The following is a 17736-nucleotide window of genomic DNA, read 5'->3' as shown; positions in this document are numbered from 1 at the left end:
CAGGCTTTCAACATCCGCCATGCTTGCAGCAAATATAATGACAGATGCTAGCAGTATCTGGGAGGTACATTCGGAGCGGTAACACAAATATGGATACCTTGGATGTATCTATGTTGAAAACTGTGTACAGTGAAGCAGGTGCAGTGAAACAGAATGGGAATTAAAAGGCCGGTGGGCGATAAATGAGGTGCATGGGATTGGCTGCCAGACATACACAGCCGTACCCTATAACACTTTTACAGCATTTTGGCTGCACACTACAGGACAGGATCAACCACAGGAGGGGCAGATCCATGCCATTTGTCTGATGGCCAGTCCGGGCCTAGAGCAAGCACATTTACCTTTGCTTCTGCTGCATGGGTTGCTGTCTCATAGCCATGTATTGCATGTCCTCTTGTAACCGGTTAAGAGGGGAGTCTGGCTTGACGCGTATCCCGTAGTAATGATATTTCGAGTTGCCCCTGTGTAAAACATAAGGTGTGAAAAGAAGCCCTTGCAAAGTGATCAAGGTGTTAAAAAAAAAAAAAAGATTAAGAAATCATGCATGCAATTAAAATTTCAATCTGATGCTATTTCTGTATTTTTGAAAACGGTCATTAATGTTATAAAGAAAACCACACGGTGACAGATACCGCAACATAATATATTCTGCATATTTGTAATTATACAGGAATGATTAGGATCAATTCTTATGTACTAAGAAGTACCGACTGTCACCATGAAAAGCTTTACTAAATAAGCAAGTAAGTTATAATTACTCAACCGGGGGACGGTTTTTATTTTAATAACAAAAACAATGGTATATCTTACTTGCATTATAGGTGTATTGTAGGTGGACTGATATATAGCTTAACCGTTTACCATAAACTTGTACTTTATCATAGATAAAAGGCAGAATGTGAATGATATATAGGTAATTGCCTGTTCTGTAAAATATGTTTGTATTTCTTCATACATGGTGATTCAGTGACCTACAGAGGTCTCGTCTCACCAGTGTTCCAATATTTAATTTTTACTCCCCTTCTAGAAGTTTGAGAACACAACAGCCTCTATAAAGGACCATAATGAAAGCAATACTTCTGCAATTATTATGTAAATATGATCAGCGTGACACTCCTTATGCATTATTTCACTATAAGCAACATTAGTGTTGATATGTAGAGTAGTCAAAACTCCCGTACTGACCTGGTTCCCAGTCTTCTGGTTCGTAGCCCCATGAATATTGAACGTATGAGTTTTCCGAAGGATGCAGCATTGACTGGATCTAATTTGTGCTCCTGGCAGTGCCCAAGGTAATGATTGTAAAGAGTACTTCTGGGGAGACTTACACCTTCAGCGGTTTCATAGTTATCTAACAGCCACTGGAGCTATAGTAGAAACAAGCCCCGATATTAGCATCTTCAAATTTCAAAGATATATAATCATAGGCACTGTATATAATTCCATGCGACAGCGGTTCCTGTTAGCATGCAGAAACACATACAGATTTATACTATTTTTATTTCCTGAAAATTAGCATGAAATATAAAATAACGATTTTTACCTATTTTAACAGAAAAAATAACTGTGTTCTCAGTAAAAAATGACTAACTAACGTAAGACTAATATGAGTAATAAAAGAAGTTATAATAAAACATTAGATCTTCCACTGCGTATGCAGTATACCAGATTTCAAATTAGAGTGATACCAAAAAGTATACTTGCTTTCATTTAAGAACAGCTGGAAATCAGCAATTTAATCTTTTTTGCTCTAGTTATCAGGAAGTGCTTCCAATTCCCTCCTTTCCCTAGTGGGTATTAGTTTTGTAATTATACCCATTGGAGGAACAGTTGAATGGAGCAAGTGGAGCACTGATGACATTTTAACTTACTTCCTACTTTCCTTTCCTTTACTGAGTAAACTAAGAGTAACACACCAATAAAGTAACCTAAATGGCCTAAAATGAACATTTTCTACAATGCTATTATAGAAATAAAAGGCAATGACTGCATTTAGGATGTATAAAAATATTCCACAAGCACATGAAAGTTGTTTTTTTTACAGCTTGGCTAGTAACCATGGAAAAAAAACTAATTTATTGAAATAAACGGCTCCTTAAGTCTCATGAACTGCACACCCCCATACCCTAGACTCATTTCACGACAGAAAAGTAGAAATTCTTTCGAGTTCAAGACGTTTACATTTATTGAGCGTGTAAGTGCAATAATCTTTGTTTACACTGACCCAATGTTCCAGTAAGAACGTGGGCGGATAGTTGTTAAGTCATGAAAAAGTACAAACAATTCTCACAGTTGATTTTCAGAGATTGGTGAGGACTTTCGATAAGAAGAACTTTTAATGAACGAGTTCATTGTGGCAGGGAACTGGGATTGAATATGATGTACGCATTGCAGTTTTCCTAAACAAAACATAATGGATCTATAAAAACTACATCTAGCAACCATACTCAAATTTCAGATGAATCTTTTCAGCTGTCGGTGATGCTGGCATTGGTAAGAGCGCTAGTTGGTGTTGGATTATTATAAAGCCATCAGTCTTCTTCCAGAGGTAGGGTGTAGCATTGTGACACACTCAAAGGAATATCCAGAGTATACCAAGATGAAAAAGAGCCGATGATGATTAAAATTATTATATTTACAACTGACTGATAGTATTTATCATCTTGGAGAGCTCTGGACGTTCTTTTAAGATATTTGTGCTGTAGTTAGGGAACCAGTGGTCTACCGAACCTCATTTTCTGATTTATGGTGGTCTATTTAAGCTAGAGGTGAGGGTGTAAAGTTGTAGCCAGGTTCACGGCATATTCGGCATAAAAATTAGACGCATGCCTAAGATCCATTCTGAAGCATCATGAGCCTCAGTAAGCTTTCAATAGATATTCATGGCACCCAAAGTTTCTTTTTTGTTTTGTCTTTTAAAGCTGTGGGTTATGGTGCCACTATACCGGGGTTTACAGGAGAACACAATTCCCGGATGGATTGATAAGTTAACTTATTTGATATAATTACAATAGAGTTTGAGAGTCATAAGAATACATCATTCATTGCCGGTCAAGAGCATGAATATCCCTCTTGAAATTCTGCATCTAGTGACCACAACATTACACAAGAGAAACATTTTTATAAAAATATCAAATAAACACAGTGGCTGTAAGACAGATCCAAGAAAGAGTTTAAATGTCATGTAACACATAGACAATCTCAAAAAAGAGGGGGTTGCAGACAGGAAATTATATAAAAGGAAAATCCAAAATAATAAATAAATGTCAGTGTTATATATAAGAGCCTATTGTGAATAATTCCAAAGAGTTAGCCTCTTTGGTCCCAGGTGTACAGAAAAAAGCAGTGAAAAGACTATGAAGATGAAAGGGCCTAGGTTCTTGCATTTAGATTGCATCTTGTTTTTTTACAAAAGCACAATACAGATAAAGCCTAGTATTAAAATTGAAAGACTAGAAACAGAGCACAAGGAGGTATGATTTATGCATGCATAATATTGGCTTTTTCATGGGATAACTAGCACAATATAAATCACAGTAAAAAGACATTTATGGAGAATAAATTACACTGGGGGAAAAACCTATAGACCAGATTTTCTGATTAAAAAGGTGATATTAATTAGAGAAAGTTTAATTTCCTAATTAAATGTTAATTACTTGGCTTTACTTTCCCACTAAGAATCATGATTTTTTTTCAGGGGAAGGGGGCATTTAAATGGCTAACCTTAATAAAAAAACAAGGTTTTTTTTACCATATACATGCTGTTTGATGAAGCTTTGTGTAGATCTTAATTAGTATTTATATATGTTATGTAAATATATCCCCAAGCGTCTGCTGGCAATTTGGGGAAAAAAGGAGATTGATGCTCCCATGTTGGGTTGAACCACTATTATTTAAGTTATTAACATTATTCCCATGGCTTCTGTAATTATATATGCAATTTTCTACTAAGGAGACCAAGACAATTATCAAGTGAAGTTCATTTTTTTTATTATTTCTAAAACCAAAAAAATGGTGTGTGAATTGTGCAGAGAATTATCACTGGTTAAGTACCAAGTTTTTCCATTGCAAAAAAAAGCTAACTTTATACGCTGATAAACAAGTCTTTGGTGTATTGGGAACTTTTTAATAGGGTACGAGGCTGGTAAGAGGGATGTGACCAAATAACCCGGAGTATTGCGCACTTAGTGCCTTATAAAAGGTATCATTGATATGACTCAATTGTATTTCTAAATCTAATTCTGTTATTCACCCCTTCTAAATGTTATACTGTAGCCATAGTGATACATGAGTGTGGCAATATTTCGGTAATCATGTGCAATTACAATGCAACCGATGCACTGAAACAGGTTGGCGGCTATACAGCCCCTAAACAATGATTTATATCATCTTCTTTTTGTTGTATAGGAGGTCTTTAAATGCCTATCTATGCACAGTAACGTACATAATTATTCCCATTAATCAACATGCCATATGATAATACATGTCCGTAATAAATATTACTAATTCCAGTTCAATGAATAAAAGTATTTAATGCAATGATTATATACATAATATTATGAATTTTTTTTATAAACAGATGAATATTAAAAATGATTTTTTTTTAGTTTTAGGTATTATTGCAAAGCTTTTAAAATTTCTATAAGAGAAAATGCTAAATTGTAATTCTGCACTAATTCTCTTACAATACCTGTACTAATCAATTCAATTCATGATATGTCACAGTTCCATATGCCGTGATGCTAAGCCCAGATGACAGACTAATTATATCTCACTGAGCAGGTAATGAATTATTTCACCATATAACATTTAGTTAGGTATAAGAGAATGTGAATACTGACCTCCTTACTATCATGATAATATATTAAACATATCTCTGTAACTGATCTAGTCTTCTTACATTTAGTGTTCATTTTTGTTTCCTAAACCATCCTAAACAATCAAAGAGGATTGTGTCCTTTGTGGCAATTGCAGAATAAAAGCGGCAGAAGCAAGTGGTTATGTTGGAGCAGATTAATGTCTGTACTGATTCAACAAAAGTACAGACCAATGGAATACATAATATCTCTGATCCCAATTCTCATATTGCTGTATTCTCATCTAATGTATTAATCATGCCTTCCCCTCTTTTCATTTAAGCATTAATAGAGCAATTACTATTGTTAATTTCTGTGATGCTGTATGTAGAAGCTGTCGTCATTTGCTGTTATCATATGTTTAGAACTAATGTTTTGTTCGGATCAAGTATTTCATAAGAAACTGGGACTTGATATGCACTAATGAAGATGTTCCAACATCTTTGCAGAAATTATTAAACACACAAATGGCATGGCTCAAACATCAACACGACCATTAGCAAGCCGGAGGTCATATGCACTGTAAAATATTGTAGAAATTGGACAGGCACCACAAGTGCAGAAGCACAAGCTATCAGCTGTCACACCAATTTCCCAACTTGAGATCTGATTTTATTAACATGGCGGGTCAGTGCGAAACATGGTATTATACTGAAATCTGTCTGTGTCTGCACCCCAAGAGGACGTTGGTTCAATGACTGTGGGCACAGCATGTTTCTACAAGTGTTGCGACAGCATGGGGGAGCGTAGTGTGAACGAGTGTGCGTGAACAAAGAAAAGACATAAAGAAAAGAAACATGAACAGTGGCAATGTAAATCCTCCAAATAAATCACAACCCTTGATTCAGTAATGAGTAGAGTGAAGAATGCGTCTCTGTACATTCAATGTACCTACTGACGCTGCGCCTAGTTTAACATCACCAGGCTGTGATGTAACTGTATCTGTAATTATCTCAATGATGAAGTCTTCACATGTGAAGCAGAAAAAAAAAAAGAACAGAGAACCATTCTCCACAGGTAATCAAGAAGATTCCCTTTATGTTACATGACAGCACTAATCTAAAGCTCAACATAACCAGGATTACTGGTGAGGCAATGTGTCTGTGTTTGTTTTTAATATAGCAAGTTTTGCAATTATAATATAACGATCTGGGCTGTGATAAACATGTGTGGGCATATAACACTTTATATGAATATGGGCAGCTGAAATTCTTTGATTTATAGAAGAATCATTCAAAAGGAATTTCCACAAAAAGAAGCATGGGCACAAAATATGGAAAGCAGGAGCTCCATACAATGAAGGTCCATGTTCTGTCAATTACAGAACATTACAATAAGTTATGGTCTTTGTGGTAATAATAGTATTGGGGAAATTAAGATTCTATTATTACAGAAGGGATGTGAAAGCATTTATATTATGTTTGTTATTAATTTAGAGGTTCTAACATGTTATCAATAGCCAAATATTTTATATTTCTGTGCTTCAGTTTATTGAAAGAAAACATAACTGTTTACTTGCATAATTGAAAGTCACAAAAAAGATTGTAACTTACTGACTATTATGGAAGACGCAGATTCCAGTGTTATTTTCTTCTTGACCAGCAATACCACAAAGATGAATTCAGCTCTTCCTCATAATCTTAAAAACTATCTCAACACAAGCTATCAATACTGTTGATAATGTTGTTAATGTGTTTTTTTTTAATGTAGTCCACTATATCAATCTGTTAAACTGAAGTTATTTGACAGTGTTTTTATAAACTTTTCAATGTACCTTATAAAGGTCAATGTAACTAAACAGTTATGTATCCACATATGCAGGCTCGGTTCATGTGGCTTATTTTGGGTGGGGGAAGTTTGCAATTTGTGCCAATTTGTTTCAACCAATATGTCCACCATTTAAATGTTGTGACACATTTAAACCTTTGGTGGCCAAATCCTCATCACATAAAAGGTTAGTGAATCAGGAGCTCACATCAAGGTACACTATATGCATAAAAGTATTGGGATACCTGACTATTACACCAACAGGGACTTTTATCACATCACATTCTAAATACATAGACATTAATATGTAGCTGGACCCCCTTTGCAGCTATAACAGCCTCCACTCTTTTAGAAAGATTGGGAGTGTGTCTGTGGGATTTTTTGCCCATTCATCCAGTAGAAGTCAGGCACTGATGTTGGGTGAGAAGGCCTGGCTTGCAATCTCTGTTCAGGGTCAGGGTGCTGTGCGGGCCAGTCGAGTTCTTCCACATCAAGCTCATCCAACCATGTCTTTATGGACCTTGTGTTGTGCACTGTGGAACTTTCATACTGGAATAGAAAAAGGACCTTCTCCAAAATTGGAAGCATAGAATGGTCCAAAATGTATTGGTATGATGAAGCATTAAGATTTCCCTTCACTGGAAGTAAAGGGCCAGGCCCAACCCCTGAGGAACAGCCCTATCCCTCATCCACCAAACTTTACAGTTATTACAATGCAGGCAGGCAGGTAATGTTCTCCTGGCCTCCGCCAAACCCAGACTCGCCCATCAGATGACCAAACAGAGATGTGTAATTCATAACTCCACAGAACACATTTTCACTACACCAGAGTCCAGTGGTGGCATGCTTTACACCACTCGATCCAATGCTTGGCATTGTACTTGGTTACGTGAAGCTTATATGCAGCTCCTTGGCCATGGAAACCCATTCCATGAGGCTCCCGACACAGTTTTTGTGCCGATATTAATGCCAGTGGAACTTTGGAACTCTTCAGCTATGGAATCGGCAGAGAGCTGGCGACTTTTACACACCATGCGCCTCAGCACTCGATGACCCAGTTCTGTGACTTTACGTGGTCTACTGCTGCCGTTCCTAAAAACTTCCACTTACCAATAATACCACTTACAGTTGACCGTGGTATATAGATAGCAAGGGTTGAAAAAAATCACAAACTAACTTATTGCAAAGGTGGCATCCTATCACAGTACCACGCTTGAATTCACTGAGCTTTTCAGAACGACCCATTTTTTTTTCTTTCTTTCAAATGCAGACTACATGGCTAGGTGCTTGGGTCTGATTAAAACACCTGAATTCAATAATTAAGAGATGTGTCCCAATACTTTTGTCCATACAGTGTATCTCATGGTGTGTGGTGACCAATCAGTTATATCTACCAATGCCATTTAGAGAACATATGATAGGTCTCAATAAACCTTTTACATATCTTATGATAAACCCCAATATTTACAACAGACAAGTGTCCCAAATAACTACATGTACAAGTACATAAACCAAATGTATTATTCCAGTCAGATTTGTTTCCTTTTCTGTATTTTTCTTTTCATTTCAACAAAAAAATAACTATAAAGCTAGGTTTCCACTTGGTTTTTTTTTTGCTAAAAACGCCTATAAAAACGCCAATAGCGCCACCTGGCGTTTTTTTTGTGAGAAACGGCTGCAGCCAGATGTTAGCTGTAATTCAATAGGAAATCGCAAAATGCCATTTCCACTTGGCGTTTTTCTGTTTGGCGTTTTTTCAGTCCTCTTTGGCGTTTTTCTGCTTTTTTGGGCTCTGTGGCAGTTTTTCAAAATCGTAGCATGTTGACACTCTGGCGTTTTTTGCAAGAAATCTTGGCGTTTTTCCTCCAATAGAAGTCTATGGGAGAGAAAAAACACCATGAAAAAGCCATGTGGGTTTATTGCCTTGGCGTTTTTTATGGCGTTTTTTCCACAGTTACAATGCAGAGGATGGACCCAGTATCTGTGTGTCCTACGAGAAATAGGCTGAAAACAAACAGTTTCACACAAAACAAAGTCCTGGACTGGTTCATATTGAATTTTACACCATTTGGAACAAACATGCCATTACAAACAAACATACGCGACTGGATCCTGCGTGCCAAAAGCAACAGCAAACAATTTGCACCATCATTTGGGGCCAATCTTCCCAGAGAGCAGACATTCGGAATAAAGCATGCCTTACAAACCACAGAAAAGAGACAAAAGGGTCTACCAAGTAAATGACATCAGGAGAGGGCAGATACTTGCCATTTATCCTAATCCCTTTTAGCTGGGTGAAACTTCTAACTTGTAAAGGCTGGAAAAACTGCCTAAGGTCAAAAAAAGCAATTTAAAACTGCCTAAGGTCAAAAAAAGCAAAAAAAAACGCCGGACAAAAACCCAAGTGGAAACCTAGCCTTACAAAGCCTTTATTTAAACTGATTTTTCCAGTTTAAACATTGCTGCTAATTTGAAGAGACATTTAAAAAATACTAACAAATTATTCTAAGCAATTAACCTATGGCCACTTAATCTAAAATCTCAATCTAAAATTCTATTTTCTAAAAGTAAAATGAATATTTAGCTAATTTTGTTTAATATAAAATGGTACGGGTGTTGAGCAAAATGTAGTAAAAACATAGATGTTTTAAACTTTTTATGCTCCTATTTTATCAAAGCACTCTTTCTTAATTCCTTATAATCAAATAAAGAACTTGTAGTCTTTTAAGTATTTATACTGATTATTGCCTTGAGCATGTCAAATTAAGCTGTGCAAAAGAGACCAACAGTACGAAGCATCCTGGCAACCTGTGGCAGTAAGTAGTAAGGCATCACTGTGTTAGTTCTAGATTAGTGTTTATGCCTGTATGATGCACAGCTTGATCTATAACCATGTAACTGTAAATGTGTTGCCTTAAAAAATCAAATAAACTGTGAGTACCTGGAGGCTGTAAATGCCTTAAAGGTGCTGTTCTGCTACACTGCAGAACTCACCTGCTTCAATATGTGCATGTAAGACAAATTGACAAGATGAAGCGCTGTCTTATGGTTATGGTTAAATCGGTAGAGCCACAAAGCCTCTTCTCTGCCTGTCTCTAAGTAGGAAGTGCTACAGTGGTTCTTTGCGTCCCCAGTCTTCCTCTTCTGGCAAAGCATTTCCTGAAGGGATATGCAACCCCTCCCTTTCCTCTTCAGGCAAAGGTCAAATAGGAGGCCTGGGGCTTCACCCCCTTCAAATGAGGGGAACCACTGAGGTCAATGGGAGATGGTAGCCAAAGTGCCAGCCTATCTCCCCTACCAATTAACCTACCTCGACTGTGACCTCTTCAGTGCTCACATGTTCCTACAATTTGTGGTTCTATGTTTAATTGATTTCTATGACAAATACATTTGTTGAAAAAACAGTTAATAACATAAATAATAATAGTTAAAATATGCATGGGTTCTGTAAAAATAAGGCATGAGATGTCTTTAGACCACTGACAATGTCCCATAAGGCCAATCAGAGATGCCTTGTTCAAATCTGTGCTATAAAAACCAGGCATTGAAAAGATGTGGCCACAAAATCAAGAAATAAACACTTGAAAAATACATTTCTAACATTATAGGTAATGATGAATATCAGTGATCAAAATGGCAACAGTTTATTCAGTATGGACTCCATGTAGCTCTGCTGAGCTTGAAAATAAAAGTTTAACATTTATAGGCATGGTTCAGTATATTTTTTTGAATTACCTTTAGCTTTTTGTTTTTGTATTGTTTTTAGCATATAATTTTTCTTGCAGCCCACTGCCTTATTTCCCCCTATGCATTTACAAATACTGCCTGATTTGGCTCAAGAGGAGGGCTGGTAATGGAATACGTGCAGTTGAAGGTTTGGGCCATTGCCCCATGGGGTCCCAGCGTGGCCCTTTAATATGCTCTTTTATGTTCCACCGAAGGAGAATGCATACTGTCCAGCAAAGGAGAAAATAATCCTTTGAAAATGCACACTCTAAAACTGTTTTTTTTTTAATTTAGGGAAATAAAGTTTTTTAAATATTTAAAATGATTTCATGATCTAGCTGGTTTATCTTTTTAACCAAAATAAATAAATTAATTAATAATTTTATAACGTATATTTTGTAGAGTCCCTGGAGTGCCATAAAATTCCCAACAGTAGTAACCAGGTTTTCCATCAAACCCCCACCCCCAACTGATAAAAAGAAAGAATGCAAAAAAGAAAATAAGTGTATTTTTTTTATCTTAGACAGAAATAATATAGCAAATACAGCAGCACATGATGTTGATGCACCAATTTCTTTCTTATAAGACTACAAATGTCAGATAAATGACACATTATTTCAGTAACAGTCAATAGTCTCACTTCATAGTAGCTATATATTTACTGTAAATTTTGGAGAATGGAGAGATGCCATCATAATAACAAATGGTACGTGTATCAGAATCGTAACATGTAAGTGTAGTACAGCTCTCTGACTACATTTAACCCGTAATAGGCTGAGAGTGATAAGAGTAGACAAAAACATATCAAGCTCTAAATAAATGCAATGAGCATGTTACTAAAAAAGAAAATCTACAAAACGATACAAAAAGTCTGATTTAATCTAAATCTATAACATACTTCTGAAATAATGCTAGAAAAATTATGTTCTGTGGCCCCAGAAGAAAAAAAAAAAAGACTTGAAATTCAGTCCACCAAGAAATCAGAAATCCCATTAAACCTATTATAACGAAGATACTCAAGAAATAATACTATTGCATTCTACTAGAATCTGTTGATGTGAGGGTATAATCCGGTGTATTTACATGTTTCACAAAGGAGATCAGTCCTGTTGAAAACAGTTTTTACAAGTGGTGGATTACCACCAAACTATGCTATGCTGTGATTATGTGAAAGAACATAATATCATTAATTAAGCATTGTGATTGTACTGGTATTATGAGGAAAGTGAAAACAGTTAACGGCAGCATCTGCAAACATCTCCCACGGAATACGTCACAGGCGGCTCATCGTCACACTAAACAGGTCAGGACTTCTGTGTATCACTGTGCTCAGGTGGCTCCACCAGCTGTTTTGAACTTTTGGGGCTGGAAGTCATATGAGACAGACTAGGATTTGGCTGGACCATTGCATCGTCAAAGGTTCCATCAGAAATAACCGGGCGAGCCATAATAGAAGACATCCACTTACTGATTTCACCTTTTCAAATATTTTTTTCTCCTTTGTTTAAACAATGAAAGGAGCACCTAAAATGGACTTAATTAGGATTAAAGGAAGGCTATAGTTAAATTATTCATTGCCATTGTATGATGCAAACTGCTTGTTGCTTTTCAGAACATGTCCAGTTCTTCTGTGTCTGAAGGCAACATCCTGCTAACTAAATGTTCAAGACTGTTCGGGGTTCAGGTGACTTGAGAAATATTGCCATTTACCTTACAAAATAATAAAAGTTGTTTATCACTAACATAACATAGGGATGGGTGATGCCAATCTAGGTTAGACAATTAGGAGTGGACCTTTTCTTTCTATGAGTATAGAAAGCTTTTAAGAAATTGTATTAAAGCACAAAAGTCAGGAAATAGAAGAAAAAAATCTGCAAGCAAAAGAATTAAACATGCATAACATGCAAAGGAGAAAACATGACAAGAAGGACTTACATGGCTGTTGAGCAGAGAACTTCTGTGACTTGACAGACCGTCAGACTTTTGCAGCGTCTCAATCGCCATTTCAATCTGATAATAGATGTTATTGGGGGAAAAAGGCGCAAGACAAGATAGCATTAAGAAGCAGAACATTGTTAAAAGATTGCTTAACGGTTTAAGTGACGAAGGCTTGAGCCATGCAGCCCACTCCTCTGGCACTCAAACAGTGAACTTTTACCAAAAGCAACTAGTCAAACAGTCAACAACTCCAAAGAAAAATACAAGTAGAAAATCCATGCATTTCATTATCCCAGCACCCGCCACCAAATCAAAGGAAGGAGAAGCCCTTAAAAATGGGTTAAAGGAGTTCCGCAAAACATAAAATATTTGTTTCCTCAAATAAACATTGATATACCAAATCAGAGAAAAGCAAGATTATGAAGCTGGCCCATCACTTGTTTCCTATTTCTTACTGCTTGCGTAATAATATTATCATCACTGTAGGCCCAGGAACATGAATCGGAAAGCTGCTCCAGGATGACAGAAAGGGCATAAAGAAACATCGGTCTCTACTTAGTAGATCAATCAGTTTTTCCAAATCCTACATTTTAAAGATCTATACACTCAATGCAGACATTGTAAACATACAAATTACGTGTAATGATGTTTAGAGATCAAAACAGGCAGTGTGTATGTATAAAAAGCCTACGTAATATTTATAAAGGTTACCTTAAACCCCTTTCTCAGGGTCTCCATCATTATTTCTCACCATTAAGTTATTTTGGCCCTATTGATAAATTATTGGTTGGTTTGGGAATCATTTGTAAGGGTGTAAAGAGGAGAAGGAAGAGGACTTCGAGACATAAGATGATTAGAAAGCTAGTCCAAAGCTTGTCTCCAAAGATAAATACATTGATTGATGAAGAAACAAGCTATTGATGGTATTGATAATTGAATTAAGTTTGGCTGTAACAGTGACAGTTTCCCTTTAACTTTGCTTCTCTCAATATGGACCAAACAATATATGGTATAGTTCTTTGGTGACAATGTAATAAAAGGTCAGACTCTGAGAATAATGTGAAATACACTACATATTTAGAATAGCTTTTAATTTACTTTGAAATCTAGTTACTAAAGACCTGAACACGGTATTCTGTCCAAATAATGCCCACCAGAGATTAGAGTTTGCATTTGGCTTTTAATGTAGAAGCCATATCACTTACATGTTTCTGTCCCACAGATCTAATGTTCATACATGCTTTGCACAGTTTCACAAAATGTCTCCCTTTGGAGGCAACATGTCACTCACAAACATAAAACATCTGGCCCATGCCATGATGGTAACAAGAAGCTGGGAGAATGGGCTACATCCAAACAGCGGGTGAGAGTAGCATGTTCCTGTAGAGATTGTTATATTAGGACTTACACAACTATGATGCAGTGTAAATGCTATTAACATTTCCCCCCGCCTGAACAAAGGCAGATAAAACGGATACATTATTCAATTAGCGGCTGCGTTTATAGCACCTGTGTTCCAGATAAACTGAGAGCACAAAGAGTTCTAACACCCTGTCGCCCTGGCCCTGCCATACCTACACAATACAAACTACTGCTAATCCTAAAGACAAAATGTATTCAAATATTGAAGAACCCGTATACCATGCCAATGTGCGACATCTATTATCAGTTATGAGACAAGAGCATTTCATGTAATATCCCCTATTCCATCCAAACTTTTAGATAGTCTAAAATGAATGCATTCACCTTGAGCAAGCAATTAATATTCACTGCAATATGCCTTGCACTTTTAGATTCGAAAGACACAACACCAGCAGAAGAAGTGAAAAAAGTGGCTAGCGGAATGCTGTTCCAGTAGTGTCTGATGTGTTATATTATTAATACATATCTATCGCTTTAGCTTAACAGGTGGAAAACTGTGAGAATTGCAGATAATATCCGCTTTTCATGAACCGTCTTACAAGTAATGAGCTTAATTCGATAATACATATTAATAACATTTGTAACAATTATCATTTAGCTACTCTCATGTTTAAACTATCTTTATTAATACAAACTTAACTTTGAAAAACCCTGAATTCAATACACATAAGATTTTGTGCATGTAGCTCCCCAACTGCATCAGAATTCAAGCGGTCAGTAGCACCACTGATATTTAAAAGAGCTCTTTATAGAAATAAAACAAACACCGATATAAATTGTGCCATAAAGAATAACGACGCCATAAATCTCTGCTCCTCCTTAAACAGGTAGGACGAGGTGTGCGCATCTGTTTCGGCATAACTAAACCTCAAAGAAATACAATTCAATATATACGCTGAAGACATTTCTAGTTAATGTATTACAAGTTTAAAATACATGCTTAATCCCAAAAAAATGCCACTATGGGCAAAATATTTCCCCATCGCCTCTCAGATTTTTTTTGTTGATAACATGCAGCTCTATAATGAAACGTAAGATCGATGACCCTGTAAGGTGGCCTTCTTTGTCCTAGCTCTACAGTATTGCTGCTCTAGCAATACTCTGTAGTTGTATAAAGTCCTGATATCTTTTTCAGCAAGGTACAATAAATATATTTATATAGAGAGGACTGAAAAAACGTATTTTTGTCTTATTAATTTCCACGTGTATGTCTGGTGGAGCAGAACTCACGTACTACAAGAAAGAAGGTGTCGGGTCTTTTCACCTTCCTTTAGTTCCCAATATATATATAATATTTATCTAAGCGACATCAAAGCAATTGACAAGCTCAATACTTAGTGTGCCCCTCTGAATTTAAGTGGGGGGGGAGATGACATCGCTGACGAGAGTCTGCGAGACATTTATGAGTCACCTCTTCTCAGCTTACACTACTTCTGTTTTGACAGAAGAAGGTACAGAGGAGGAGAGGAGATTGGGCTAAAGTAATAGGTTTTCAGACAGGTAACTCATTGAGAGTGAAAGGGAGAGGAAATAGGACAGTGTTTGAGAGCATTTTTTAAGAGCTGACAAGGCTTTGCAATGCTTAGCAGCTTGACACTAAAAGGCTGACATTGGAACGCCGCTATGAAGGGTTGATGTTATTTTTAGCCTGGCAGAAATAATCACTTCTTCACTGGAAGGTGATCCTCAGACATGTAAAAATTAGAAGGGTCCTGTCAATCACTACCTTTTAAGGTTCTATAATATTTTCCTCATTTGGCTGATGAATCTTTCACAGCCATCTCTAATTGGGTTGTCAATAGATAGGATTTACTGCTCTAGATCTTATATATATATATATATATATATATATATATATATATATATATATATATATATATATATATATATATATATATATATATATAGTATTTTAATTTTGGAATAGTAAAGGTAGCAAGTTATGTTAGTTTCTCATGACTACTTGTAAAGTGACAACTATGCCAAATTTGGAAACTGGATTACGGTATTTAAGCACTCAGTCTACAAGAAGAACAGGAGATACACTACCCATAACCTTATTCATCTTGGCTACTTGGATCCTATGATTTATCGTGTGATTGCAGCAACAGTTATAATGCTGCGATCGGCTCTTATATTACTTATAAAGCATCTCAGTGATTACTATAACTATAAAATGCTCTGTGACAGGGCCCCGTCAGCAATATACCCCTGAAGGGGCAGAGTGATCCTTTTTAGAGATCACTGGCACACTGGCCTCATGCTACCCCAGCAATATTTTACAAGATCAATTAAAAACTACTTTGTGGACCTTTACACTAAATGAGATATAACACACCTGCCAGTTTTGTCCTGTAACTGGTTGTTACCTTGGTTATAAGTGTGGTGGGACCTCTGCATAACTGTAGAACCTGTCTTGCGAAGCAGGCTAAAAGGTTTCAAAAAGCAGCACGTGATGCCGCATTCTAAAGAAATTCAATGACAGATGAGAAACAAAGTCATTGACATATCAGTCTGGAAAGGTTACAAAGCCATTTCTAAGGCTCTGGGACTCCAGCAAAACTCAAGGAGAGAGGCGTTATCTACAAATGGAGAAAACTTGGAACAGTGGTGAACCTTCCCAGGAGTGGCCGGCCTAACAAAATTCCTCCAAAAGCGCACCACAAAAGAACCCAGACTAATATGTAAAGAACTGCATGTCTTACTTGCCTCAGTTTTGGTTTCCACAATATGAAAGACTGTGCAAAAATGGCATCCAAAAAAACCCCCAATGCTAGCAAAAAGAACACAATGGCTCTTCTCACATTTGCCGAAAAACATCTTGAGTACCCCCAAGGATTTTTGGGATAATATTATGTGGACTGGTGAGTCAAAACTTTTTAAAAATATTTACACCGATTGCCCCAATATTTTTGATAGTCTTTGTTCCTCACCCAAGTAAATCTAAACTACAATTAGTGCAAAGTTTAAGGATGTTTACCCAGTTGGAGTATAGTCTCTGCACAGTATAGTTAATCCAGAGCCAGAACACCCTGTCTAATTGGGTTCTCTGCATGATATGGAATTTAGATGAAAAGCGCCACTCCAGATGTCTTTTTATTGCAAAATTTGTGCAGTGTTATTTTAGATTTTCTCTAACTTTAAAGACTTTCCAGCAGAAGAGTTTGAGACCTAATCTAAGACTATGAAGATAATAACATGAACAAAAAAATAATATATACGCTGGAACATTTTGAACTAACCCTGGGTGTAATTAGGTTGCAGTGTAATAAGAATGAATATTTATTCAGACATGCATTCACCTATAAAGATTCTTTTTCATTATACCAACAACATGATTCATTTCATTATCAATTTGGAATGTGACCTTTTATATCTAATAATCCTTTATTTAACCTTTTTTTATGTATAGACATCAGAAGAAAAAGCAGAAACGAAATTCAGCATCACAGAATGATCATCATGTAAGAGAACCAGTTCATTTGGGGAATTCTCTATAATTTTAAAAAGTACGCAAATACACCAATTAAATTAAGTGTCTTAAAAGGTGAACTCTTGCTTCTGCATATGAATAAAACGTGCCATAAAAGAAAGCAATCAAGAATGCATGCGGAAGACAGAATTGTGTAATTGTTTTAATTCATGGACAGATAATGGGTTTTTCTTGCAATCTACACAATTATATCTAGACTAGTTAGAACACTAAATCCAAATTATAACTACACAACGCATAAGAGTAGAGAATTAACTCCTAAGCTGCCAGAGAGAACATTGAGAGGGCTTTCTTTAGCTATGTGTTGCTGCTACTTCAAAGATCAAAAAGGTTAAAACGCAGCGAGGGCACATCTATAGAGCAGTGTTTACATATATAACGTGAATATGGTCAGGCATGGTGGGGAATGTAAAAAAAAAAAAAAAAAAGACTACTCAGCTGAAGGTCATGTTTTTCTAGAACAATTCCACATTCATCACAAAACATACTTTATTCTTTTGTTATTGAAACATGTCGGCTAATGTGTTTTCCTCA

The 17736-nt window shown here is 36.4% G+C and overlaps 1 protein-coding gene across 1 annotated transcript in view; it reads right to left on the bottom strand.

Annotated features, from left to right (window-relative positions):
- Nucleotides 1-17736, bottom strand: part of RFX3 (regulatory factor X3) — a 122168-nt gene that overhangs the window by 19070 nt on the left and 85362 nt on the right. The window contains exons 6-8 of the mRNA XM_053466186.1: nt 12285-12359; nt 1186-1367; nt 342-461 (exon numbers count right to left, since the gene is read on the bottom strand). Coding sequence (XP_053322161.1) covers nt 342-461; nt 1186-1367; nt 12285-12359 — 377 coding nt within the window. The remainder of the gene's footprint in view (nt 1-341; nt 462-1185; nt 1368-12284; nt 12360-17736) is intronic.

The sequence above is a fragment of the Spea bombifrons genome, chromosome 1 (assembly GCF_027358695.1).
Source record: "Spea bombifrons isolate aSpeBom1 chromosome 1, aSpeBom1.2.pri, whole genome shotgun sequence".
NCBI lineage: Eukaryota > Metazoa > Chordata > Amphibia > Anura > Pelobatidae > Spea > Spea bombifrons.
Note: the sequence above shows the minus strand (reverse complement) of the source record. Positions and strands in the feature narration are given on the sequence as shown.